We start from the raw sequence: 12,330 nt of genomic DNA, 5'->3' as shown, positions 1-12,330 counted from the left end.
AAAAGCATTTGTCTTTAAAATTAATGTTAAGCAATATATTAATACACCTACACTTTCGAAGTATTAAAAACTAGAGAAATATATGTTGTCGCTGGTAGAAGGCTTGAGTTAGTGCTTTTGACCCGAACATAGATTACAAGGAAAACTAGATTTTGAACCCAAAATTTCAAATGTACAATGATTTTAATACTAAAACTTTAAAGATTAATACCAATAAATTAAAATTCCAGGTTTGCCTCCGCATATATGTTAGCCATAGATTCATGTTTTGATAAAACAAAATATGAGTCTCAAGCCAAATTCTAACAACCGAGACATTATAATTCAAATCATAATATCACAAGCAAATCAAAGTGATATCTCCGATCTACTCTCGTGTTACTTATTTTGAAAATAACTTAGAATTCGAAACCTTTTAGAGCTCGTTTGGACGTAAGAAATTTTTTCTTTTTTTCTTTTTTTTTTACTTTTTTTCGAAGTTAGCGTTTGTTCATAAAATTTTCAATTTTCATTTGAAGATGCATGTTGGAAATTTTCGAAAATTTTAAAAACTCCAAAAAATTACTTTTCAAAATTTTCATTCAAATCACTCACAAAACTTCAAAAACAAATACCATTTTCACTTGAATTTTTTTTTTTACCCTATTTTGAAATTTTACAATTCTTATGTCCAAACGCCCACTTTATCTACTCTCTCAACCTCAGTTTCACCGGGGTGCCATTTTTCTGTTCAATCTAAGATATTATTTTAATTTCTTAAATATCATGAATAGAATTGATATTATCCTTAAAGTAGTGGTGACTCCATAGCCAGTCAGCAATTCGGTTGGACTGTTTAAGGAAGCAGATATATTAATATGGAAGAAATTATATTGGAAGGAAGACCAAAGGTTGTGGACATTTTTATCTTCTGCCCACGCAGAAAAACGGAACGCGTGTGTTACGTTATTAGGATAATATTGATACGTGGCACAAGAAGATAGGAAGGAATCAAGGACAAGACGGTCATTTCACGAAATATCATCTCCTTTATGTGACAGATGATAAAATAACGTCAAAACGGGAGAAACGGTGTCCTTGTCGTACATCTAGATCACGAGCGACTTTCCCCTAACAAAACCTGATTATTTATAATAAATGATATCTGGAATCGCTGTTTTAGATCCATAATCCCATTAGGCTACAGAAATAAAAAAGGATTAAGAAATGGATATTCTGTTAACGTAACGGTTGCCGTTAAGTGACGGTCCAACATTTGACGGAAGTGGTGGTCCGTTTTACTGGGTAGGTGCGAACTGAGAATACAGAGAGAAACTAAGCTCATTTTTTCACTATAAAAAGGGGAAATAGGCAAAGGGTGTGATCATCAAACATAGGGGCTTTGCTCTTTATCTTTGTGATTCAGATTACTGAGTGAAATCAGAGAAACTATTTACGAAACTCCATTTCTTCTTCTTCTTTAGTGTGTATTGTATGGCCGCCAATTTGCAGAGCCGTGGACTCGTGAGCTTAGGGAAACGAGTTGTGAACCAGATCAGCTACGCTAGTGGTCGAACTTCTGCTAACTCACCTTCACTCTCTGGCAGGTATTACTTCTAAATTTCTATCTGTATGTTGTTTTGTCCTTTTACGGCTGCTTATTTACCTATTGATCAGTGTTTGCTTTCTAGAGCATGTTTGTTGTTGGTTTAGACGAAAATTTATAGTTTAATTTCTGTGAAAATCATGCTAGCTATCTGCTAAGTTCTGAAGGATATCAGGTTAATGGTTTAATTTCCAGAATACGAGATCAGTTCAATTAGATTTACAACTTGTGGGAGATAAATTTGCGTTTACCAGTTTTAGTTTGTTTATTAGATCTAGCAACCAATAAACCATGGATTCTGGTAGCGCATTATGTCGTCTTCTAGCTAGCTGATATTTTTTTGTCCGATTTTTCATGGGATATATTTTCTCGGAAATTCACTAATCTATCTTGCCATTTTCTATTCATTTCTTTCCTCTTTGATACGACAACAACGGTAAAAACTTACCTACCCCGGGTCTTTACCCTAAACCAATAGATACATGACATGTATCTTCAATCATTTAGCCATGGTAAATTATATGAATTCTTAATTAATTAAATTAATTAATCATAGTGAGTTAATATAGTTTAGTATAAACACCTGACGTGATAAACATTTACCCAACAACATACCCAATAAAATCTTATTCTTTGATAACTCACGTTTTCCTTTCCTTGTTGCTTAATAGTACAAATAATAACTCTTAAAATGCTGCGTGCTGAAGTGGAAGGCTTATCGGATAAGGACGTCTCACCCACTAATATCCCTAATTGTCTCTTAACGGTGCATCATAGGAATTTCCGCTCACAAAATATATTAAATATTATTCCCTGAGCCTTGCACACATATGTAACAATATCTGAACCATTGAACTTTCCCAATGTAATTGACGGTAAGATGACGATCTATATTTATACTCCCTCGTCCCATGTGAAATGTTCGAGAATTAAATGAATTTTTTTTATCGTGATTTTTTAAAATATATCTTTTAAATATTAATTATTGTGACTTATAATATTTTTTATATAATTTCTAAGTATGTAAATTTTATTTTTAAAAATTTAAAATTATGTTCAAATTTACAGTCAAATAAAAAATTTGAATCTTAATAGGCAAATAGTATCACATAAATTAAGATAGTGCTATTATTTTTTACTACAACAAATAGAGAGAGTTAGATGTAAGATGTAACCGTCTAACCGGAACCTTACCGAAACTTGGAAGGAAAAAGAAGAAAGTTAGGAAAGGAGTAGGTGAGTAGGTCTGTAGGTGAAACTATAGGGGCCCGCATCAAAATAAAGGCTTGAGATAAAAAAGATGAGATAGAAGAACTTGACACGACATGTGGGGTTGATGTTATTTTACCTTTTTGAAGCAGCAATGTTGCTGATGATTGGGTTGAACTATTTGTTCTTGGTAGGTATTAGGAAATGGGACCTGGATCACGTGATATGTCAACGTTATAACAATTTTACTGTGGCCCAGAAACAGGAGTTAGTGATACGGTTTAACTCCAGTCTAGTGAAATTTTCAATCATTTTTCTTGTTTGCTGTTTTAAAAAATTTAAGGACCAACAATCCAAATGTATGCTTGATTAAAGTTAATGATGATATATACCTGTTTTATGGATTTTATGGTATTGTATATTATTTTATTATGAGTCTATTGATAGTACTAATATAGTGTCTCTTGTTGCCTTCTTGAGCCGAGGGTCTCCTGGAAACAGCCTCTCTGCCCCTCGGGGTAGAGGTAAGGTCTGCGTACATATTACCCTCCCCAGACCCCACTTGTGGGATTACACTGGGTTGTTGTTGTTGTTGTATATTAGTGATAGTAGAAACTTGCACCTAGAAGATCTATCCTAGAGGGGTTGGTCAGCACCTCACCTACAATAGGGGCGGCAAACGGGCGGGTCGGGATATGAGACGGGATGACTGGCAGACAATATATAACCATATTATCCATATCACTTTTGGGAGAATTCCTAGTCTTTCAAACTCGAAGAACCTCCAATTTGAGGCTTTACAAATGTAAAAGTTAAACCTATTAGTTATCTATTTTTTAAGTGGATAATATGATTCTTATCCATATTTGACCTGTTTTTAAATAGTTCATTATCCAACCCATATTTTAGATGGATTATATGGGTGGATAATTATTTTCTTTTATTCATTTTGCCACCAATACCTACAACGTCACGGTCGTGAGTTCTAAGTCCCAAAGGAGTAATAACTCTAATAAAGGGGATCAAAAGGGAAGAGAAAAAAAAATAAAGAAAAAGACACAGCATTTGTGTACAAATTCTTTAGGGCATCCTTTAGCTTCTTGTAACTACACTAGCGCTTTTGCCAACAGTGTAGTCTACATTAGTTTTTTACTTCTTTGTTAGGTTAACCCTGATTTTTTCACTTCCCTATATTTGCAAATCAAGTTGGATTAGTTATTATTAGATGCCTATATTTGATGTTAACTTTGCCGTTTAATTAAAGTTTGGTCGGTTTGGAAGGTGTCATAATCACGCGAGTATCCCGATATTTGGGCACGAAATATGTTGGGCATGTGTGGCAACAGTTACTGCATGTACCTATACTCACTCGAGTCACTGTAGATGTAAATCTCAAGGAGTTATATATGTGGATATAATGACAAGGGGTAACATATTTGTACTCTTCGTTCATGGATTAAGTGGATTAATTAAGTAGTTAATTGTATTATTGTGCAGGAGGGGAGTGCAGACATCGGTTTACGACAAGAACCCGGAGGATCATGTGCGGGATTCAGTGGTGCCGGATGAAGTGATAGAGCCACAATCAGAAAAATACTGGGGTCCTCACCCACAAACTGGGGTGTTTGGGCCTGCAGCCACTGATAGTGCTGGTGGGGAACGTGGTTTCCACTCCTCACCTGCCACTGCTGCTGCTGCTGAATCCATTTTGGAGCAGAAGGCCTTCTTCCGCCCTCTAGAGGACTTGGACAAACCCCAGCACGCCTAAGTTTCACATTCCCTTAATAGCTCCAGTGCGTCTATCCTCACTGGCAAACTTAAGTCTATATATAGTGTGTAGTGGTGGCTTTTAATAAGTTTCTGTTTTGCTTGTGTTTATGCGAGTCTGTATTATATCAAGTTTAAAGTGCAGTATAGACTATTAGGGTAAAGCTGCACCGCTTTTGAAGGTTCCGTTCATATGGTACTGCAATATGGGTGTCTTTTGTTACAGTTACGTAACTGCTGAACTATGCTATAATATCCTTATGAACTTTTGCTTTCATATTATTGCGTGCGTCACTTTCAAAATCTTATCTTTAGTTGTTGTCGAAAGTAAGAACTGGGGATGAGATTGGTAGCTGTGGGCAACGAACAGAAGGTGATGGGTGCGCATTATGCAATCATAAAGATGCAGGCGAAGTTAGGAAAAAGAGATAAGATAGCGAGAGAGACGATAACTCCAAAGAATGTGGACACGAAAGTAGTAATAGGACAAGAAGATTGCCCATATTGAGCCTCAAAAATATCTAACTCATCCTATCACAATTTCTCCAATAGTAAATAAACAAAATATATAACTATGTCCATATCATGGCCTATCCTCTACAATACCGTACCGCCTATTACCTGTTTAGGGATGGAGAGTTACTCCAACGTAACCCCACCTGTCCCTCAAATTCCTTGGCCTTATTCAGCTTTTTATCTAGGGAAATTTATGCGATATACCTATGAGAATCAAACTAATTACCCGTACTGTACCCATTTGAAAATTATTTCAATTTCTACCCATTTTGTTCAAAATAATTATCCGGCCTACACTCGCTAAGTCGCTATAAACGATAGCTATAGACATTTTTTCATCAATTCGAATGACTTTTCCATCCTGATTTTTAATTTTAAACACCCCAAACCTAATGTGCTGCTTTTTGGACTCCCACCTAGTAATCAGATGCACACATTTTTCGACATCCATACTTATATGTAGGGGTGTACATTGACCGAGTTGGTTCGATTTTTATCAAAACTAAACCAAATCAACTATATCGGATTGGATTGGTTTGGTTTTGTCGGATTTTTCGGGTTTCAGGTTTTTTATTACTTAAATATTATTTCAATCTTACTTTGTTAAATTTTTTTAAGTAAATATATGTCTAGTAAAAATATAAAAAATTGACAAACAAATTATCTATTAAAATATTCTTACGAGAGAATTCTCTTAGTAACACATACTATGAGAGAAATATTTTTTTAGTCGTCTGATAATAATGTTTCGTTGATGTACACTTTCAAGGTTAACCGAATTTAGTAATTAAATATAAAAATCAATATGATACCTAAATAATAATATTCATCACTTCACATTCGAGAAAGATATAAGAATTTAATAAATCTTAACATATGATATGAATATGGAAGAACAAAGAGATTGACGCATTTCAGTAACACTTGATGAGAAAGTGATCATACAACCCATTATTTAAGGTTAATAAATATGGAGCACTTCATATAATATTAAATATTATATCCCGCAAGATAATCCCAAATATTTCTAGATATATTTTTAAAGAAAATTCTATATAAAATCTTAAAAGTATATATAAAAATTATATATTTATATGTCGGTTTGGTTCAGATTTTTTTACTCAATACCAAACCAAATCAAACCAAACCTAGTCGAGTTTTTTAATCGATTTGGTTTGACTTTTCGGTTTGGTGCGGTTTTTCAGTTCGGTTTGTACAACCCTACTTATATGAATTCTTTCTTTGGAGGTCCTTGATGTCACTAGCCTTGCTCTTTTCACGTTTGATATACCAAAGACTAATTGTTATATCGGTGATAAATGATGAAAAGGTATATTTTTGAGTATGTTTGCATATTATTTTTTATGTGAATTGCGGAAAGTTACATAGTTTTTGAAGTAAAATATGCTCATTACAACAATATCTTGAAATACTTTCTTATATTAATATGTGGTACACTATTTTTTGATTTTTCTCTTTATGCATGTGTATTATGTAATAGTAGTATAGTCATATATAGTTGCCTGGAATTATTTAGTAGAACTCTATACCTTATTGGTATAATTATATGTCATATTGGTATCATATGGTAGATAAAATATTTTTTTTTTGGTTATTTTAGCTGCATTTTTAAGTGAATTCTATTATAAAATGAGTTATATTATTATGTTTTGTTGTGTTGGTTTTTTTTGTACCTATGTATATAGATTTTGTATATTATGTAATAGTTTTTATAGTTATATGCAGTTGTTAGAACGAACCTGTATAACTATATACTCAATTAGTATAGTTATATACTATATTAGTATCATATGCTAGTTGAATCATTTTTTGGTTATATTAGTTGCATTTAATTGGTACACTATTTGATTTTCTTTTAATAATAGTAATATAATACAATATCTTGAAACCTTTATTATATTAATATGTGCTACACTTTTTTTTCTCTTTATGCATGTGTGTTATGTAATAGTAGTATAGTCATATAGTTGCCGAAAATTAACCAGTAAAGCTGTATACCATGTTGGTATAGTTATATGCCATATTGGTATCACATGGTAGTTTGAACATTTTTTTGGTTGCTTTAGCTACATTTTTAAGTGATTACTATTCTGAAATTATTTATATGAACATGATTTGTAGTGCTGGAATTTTTTGTGCCGATGGATATAGATTACGTGTATTATGTAATAGTTTTTATAATTATAGGCAATTGTTGGAACGACCCCATACAACTATATACCCTGTTAGTATACAAAATGAGCAAGTTGCTTTGTGAATATTTAGGTTGCAATGCCATCATGTAATTTCTCATACTTTTATTGCATCCTTTAATGTTTTGGTACAGTAGTATAGTCGCAGATAGTTGTAACAATATTCTAGAGCAATCATATACTCTGTTGGTATATATGTATACCAATTGGTATCATATGATACTAAAAGTCTTTTTTGCTACTTATACTTTTATTGCATTTTTTAATATTTTATTATCATTTCTACTAATATTCAGTGAATTAGATCAAGTGACAACTCATATTATTTCAGTTTAATAATTGAATATTTAAAAAAGAAAAAAAAGACAAAAGGTATATTATACTAGTTATATTTTAAAAAAAAGTGAACAAATATTTACTATATTAGTTATTTTTTCTTATTTTACAAAAAGAATAATAAAAAATAGTGAAAACATTAAATGAAATTAGATTATGAAGAGAAAAAGAATATAAAAAAAGAAGTTAAATGAAATTAGAGAAGGAAAAAAGAAAAAAATAAGAAGAAAACGAGAAAAAAGAAAAGGAGAAAAGAAAGAAAAAAGGAAAAAAAGAAAAGAAGCATAGACATAAAAAAAATTGGAGAAAAAAGAGAAAATTCCCCACAAAAACTATTATGGGTAGAAAATGTAATTAGTTTGATGAATAAAAAAATAAATAAGTAAATAAGACTAAATAAGTAAATAAAACTAAGATAATGGAGTCTTCCACACAAAAAGAAGACAATGAATCTGGGATCGGAAACGCAAATGAACGCTCAAGAGTTGACTTGGTATAGAATTTAAAATATTGCAATGACTCGTCAATAGTCGTCATTGATTAATAACAAATAATTACTCTTCCATTCCACTTTATTTGGCACAATTCTGACTAGGCACAAGTTTAAAAAGAAAAAAAGGAAAAAGAAAACATTAAAATCTGCGGCCTCAAGCATCTCAGAACAATTTGTGTTGAAGTTCTTCAATAAAAAAAAGTGTCATTCGTTTTCTTAGCGGAGTTATACAGAAATAGTGCCAAATAAAATTGGACGGAGAGAACTTAAAATTTTATTTTATTTCTTAATCCATGAAAGCTCTTTTATAAAGTAAATTTATTATTGAGATATGGTGTCAAATCTTTTTAAGATAATCCCAAAAAAGGATGTCATATGGGCACAGGGATATTAAATTGAAAAAAGAAAATCATATGGCATCTGATAACGGTTATTACTAGCTAGGCTTTTTAATCTTCAAATAACAAAAAGTATGTATACTAAGATAGTACTTGTCAGATACTCGTATAAGATAAGTCGCATACACAATAAAGAGAGATGTTACATTGATCTAATTGTCACGTTAAATGGTCCTTCCGGCCGATTTTACATTTTGGACGCAAGAAACGTGTCTAAAGCGCAACCATATAACTAAACAAAATTAGTACTAGTAGTATTAAATATCTTTTTGACAAAGGCAAGCTTTGAGCCGTCCAAGTAGAATAGCAGCCCCCGCCTGGGCAGGGGCCTGTCATAGACCATGTAGCTAAGCCATTGGCATTATTATCTCAACAGATCGAATTTTCAAAATGCTAATAATATCTAAGATTTTTTAGATACACATTCAAGGTTTGATATTCGCTTTTGGAGTCCCGATTATTCTGAATTCACGCCACGTAAGACCTACTAAACGAGGAAACGCTCCTTATTAGGATCTTTTTCATTTCCAAAACTTGAATCTAAGACTTCTTATTAAGGTAGATAGATATTATTTATCTCATCACAACCCTTTCTGGCGTAATATCAAGCACTTCACGTACACAGGGGTCCATTATATTTTTCAAATGTTTCATCTGATGTGAAATGTGCCGCACAAACGCCACGCCTTTTCTTTTCTCTTTAAAAGCAATTTAGATCTTTCAATTCAAAAGGATCCGTCAGATTTTCTTTTTATTTGCTAACTTTAAAGTTTGAACGACTAGAAGTTAGCAACACATGCTCGAGAAGTATTGCTCAATTGAATTACATTATTTGCACATTCATGAGTATCAAGCAAGAGCACAAATGCGCAATATAGCACCTCGAAAATAGAAACAACATGTGCAATCGAGGCAGATCCAAGATTTAAACTTTATGGATTCCACTTTTAAAATTTTACCATTAAACCCATTATATTTTTAAAATTATGAATTGATATCTACTATTTTTGCAATTTTAACAAAATTTTATATATAAATTTTACTCCGCCTCGAAAGTTATGAGTTCGATCGAACCCATCATTACCATACTACATCCGCCCGTGTGTGCAATACTTCCATAGCATCTCTCCATAGCACCCTCTACTAGAAAAGCAAGTTGCTGTTTTGATCGGGATTCGGGCATAATGGCCCTCCTTCGTCAAAAGGTGTGCTTTTCATCGGCTAATGATGATCAAATCACGATCATAGATTATACGGTTGTAATTCCATATGCAGAAATAATATGGAAATCAAGACTCCAAATCTTTTTTAGTTCCAGTTGATGTGAATTCAATCTCATCTCCTGAGCTATATGCTATAATGTAAGCATTATAGCTATACAGGCTACAAAAAGGATTCTCGCGCTATAATATAAGCTATGAACACCTCTTCAAGAAGTTATCCAAGAAACAGATCCAGTCAACTGATTTTATAATATTATGTCATTTGTATTGCATGGGAAATGGAAGAGACACTTTTTAGATTGCACCTCTTCATCTCACCCTTTCCTTGTCTATAAAATTAGAGGCTTGGCCTCATTTTTTAGAGATGAAAAAATCTGAAAATTTCTCCCCTCTTTTCTACAGTGTAACATTATTTTCCAAATAAATATAAGTGTCAAGTGTGATTTGCTCCGTTTGTTGAGTTCGCTGAAGTTCTGTGATTTGTAGTGCCGCTATCACAGAATAGTTATTCCGTTCTATCCTGGGAAGAATTAATCCGTATACCTTGGGCAACAGTGAGGGGATTAAATTTCCTAAGGACACATTGTGACTTCAGTGGGCTCGAAATTATTTTACGATTTATTTATTGAACTAACGTTTGTTTGCTTCTCCGATTTTCTGATTTTGAACATAGTAATACCAACAATTAGGGGTGTACATAGGTCAGGTTGGTTCGGATTTTTCAATTGCCAAACCAAACCAACTGTATCGGGTTATTAAATCTAAAGCAAACCAATAAAAGTCAGATATTTCAATCTCGTTTTTTCTCGGGTTTTCGGATTTTTTTCGGTTTTTTTTTTTCATAAAGTTTTCTTAGCACAAAATATAGAATTTGTGCTCCAAATATTTTTGTAATCCTAGTAAGATAGAACTATATTAGGTGTTTTTCAATAAAACAACATAAATATGAGATGAATCATGGCATTGTACTAAAATATTCAACAATAAAGATAATAAAATCACATAAAATAAGTATTATTAATAAGTCATAATGAAAAAAAACATAATTTAAAATTACTAATAAGTTGCTAAAATAAGTACGACTGATAAGTACTATTATTTACATGACTAAACCTAAAAGAAAAATAAGTTATGCATTTTATCTAAATTACAGAAAAACTAAAAGATAAATATCCAAAACAATTTTCATTCATAGTACTATTGAATTGAATGTTTTTTAGTAGCATTAGTATCAATTCGATATTGATTTAGGATTTTATGATTATCTCTATTTCAGGTATTCGGGGAATCCTCCTTAATAGACGAAATATTCCTATTATGTCAATGCCAATCCAAGAACCAGATATGGTGCGACTGAATCTCGGCACGGAGGAGGCGTCAAAGATGATCGAAATCGGGATTTTCATGGTACACTCCTCTTCCCGCCGAGCCCCTTTTCTCCTCGGTCCACAGAGACAAAATGTAGGACTGGTGCCAACAATTCATCAGACTCACTAAGTTGACAATCAAGGCCGTGTATTTAATACTTAGGCTGATATCATTAACCGTGCTAACCTTGGTATGGAAGTTATGCATGAACGTAATGCTCACAACTTCCCTCTAGACCTAGCTGCTATCGAAGCTCCATCTACAAATGGATAAGATCTTGGCCTAGTCTATAGGAGGTTTTGAAAAGAAAGGAGCAATAATCATTTTCTTGTTCTATCAAGAGGGTGTTATCTGGCCCGCAACGAAACTAAAATGAAATTAGTTGGAGACAAATTCAGTGGGGCACCCCCTTATAGCAGGTATGCATTTGAGTTACTAACATTTATGAACTATAAAACTTATTAGATCATCAAAAATTATAAGTCCAAGATTGAAATAATACGTAAAAAGATAAAATTATGAAAAAGCTTAAGAAATATTTATAAACTACACTACAATAAATATTTTTATTTATTAAATATATTTAAAACATCTATACATATAATGTCGGGTTGGTTTGGTTTCGATTTGACTTTTTTTAGTTAAAATCAAAACAAACCAAATATGGTTGGGTTTTTTTTCCAACACCGAACCATAGTCGGATTTTTTTCTCGGTTTGACTCGGATTATCAGATTGGTGCGGTTTGTCGGTTTAATTTGTACACCCCTACCAACAATCTTAAGGAATTTATTTATATTTCTGTGTTCATTTTATATTTTGTTTCGGGAGACTAAAGTAAATTTGATCCGAAAATTTATTTGTAATCTCTGTCGCTTCATCTTACAAAGAGTGGCAGAGAAAGAATTTTGTTTCTGGTTCTTATATGGCCTAGTCTCGAAGGAACGGACTAGAAAATAGTATCTTGTAGTAAATTGTTCCAAACGACATGCCGACTTTATTACTTTGGTTTGGTAATTTTGAAGTTGGTATACTTCTACCTGTATTGGTCAAAATCTGACTGCTATAGTCGACCCAATCGGGACCACGTCCAACGGAGGGATAAGGAAAGATGCCATAACTCACTCCAAACTACGTATTCACAGAACTATGAAAACAGACGCGGTATGAAGGCTCTATGACCCAAAAACATAATGAGGACTTTGTGACTATACATATGGAGGT

At 32.8% G+C, this 12,330-nt stretch overlaps 1 protein-coding gene across 1 annotated transcript; it reads left to right on the top strand.

Annotated features, from left to right (window-relative positions):
* Positions 1-1,066: 1,066 nt before the first annotated feature.
* On the top strand, positions 1,067-4,838 carry LOC107800468 (late embryogenesis abundant protein At5g17165). The gene is made up of 2 exons (XM_016623637.2): positions 1,067-1,586; positions 4,292-4,838. The coding sequence occupies exons 1-2, from the start codon at positions 1,474-1,476 to the stop codon at positions 4,560-4,562; spliced, it is 384 nt and encodes a 127-aa protein (XP_016479123.1). The 5' UTR covers positions 1,067-1,473; the 3' UTR covers positions 4,563-4,838.
* Positions 4,839-12,330: the final 7,492 nt, after the last annotated feature.

This window comes from Nicotiana tabacum, chromosome 6, assembly GCF_000715075.1.
Source record: "Nicotiana tabacum cultivar K326 chromosome 6, ASM71507v2, whole genome shotgun sequence".
Classification (NCBI taxonomy): Eukaryota; Viridiplantae; Streptophyta; class Magnoliopsida; order Solanales; family Solanaceae; genus Nicotiana; species Nicotiana tabacum.
This window is presented reverse-complemented; position numbering and strand designations above follow the sequence as displayed.

What these genes read in the sequence shown, in the direction of transcription:
- LOC107800468 (XM_016623637.2), top strand. Translation starts at nt 1,474, where the DNA reads ATGGCCGCCAATTTGCAGAGCCGTGGACTCGTGAGCTTAGGGAAACGA. An exon ending in TCACCTTCACTCTCTGGCAG is followed by an intron (nt 1,587 to 4,291) that starts GTATTACTTCTA and finishes ATTATTGTGCAG; the next exon opens with GAGGGGAGTGCAGACATCGG.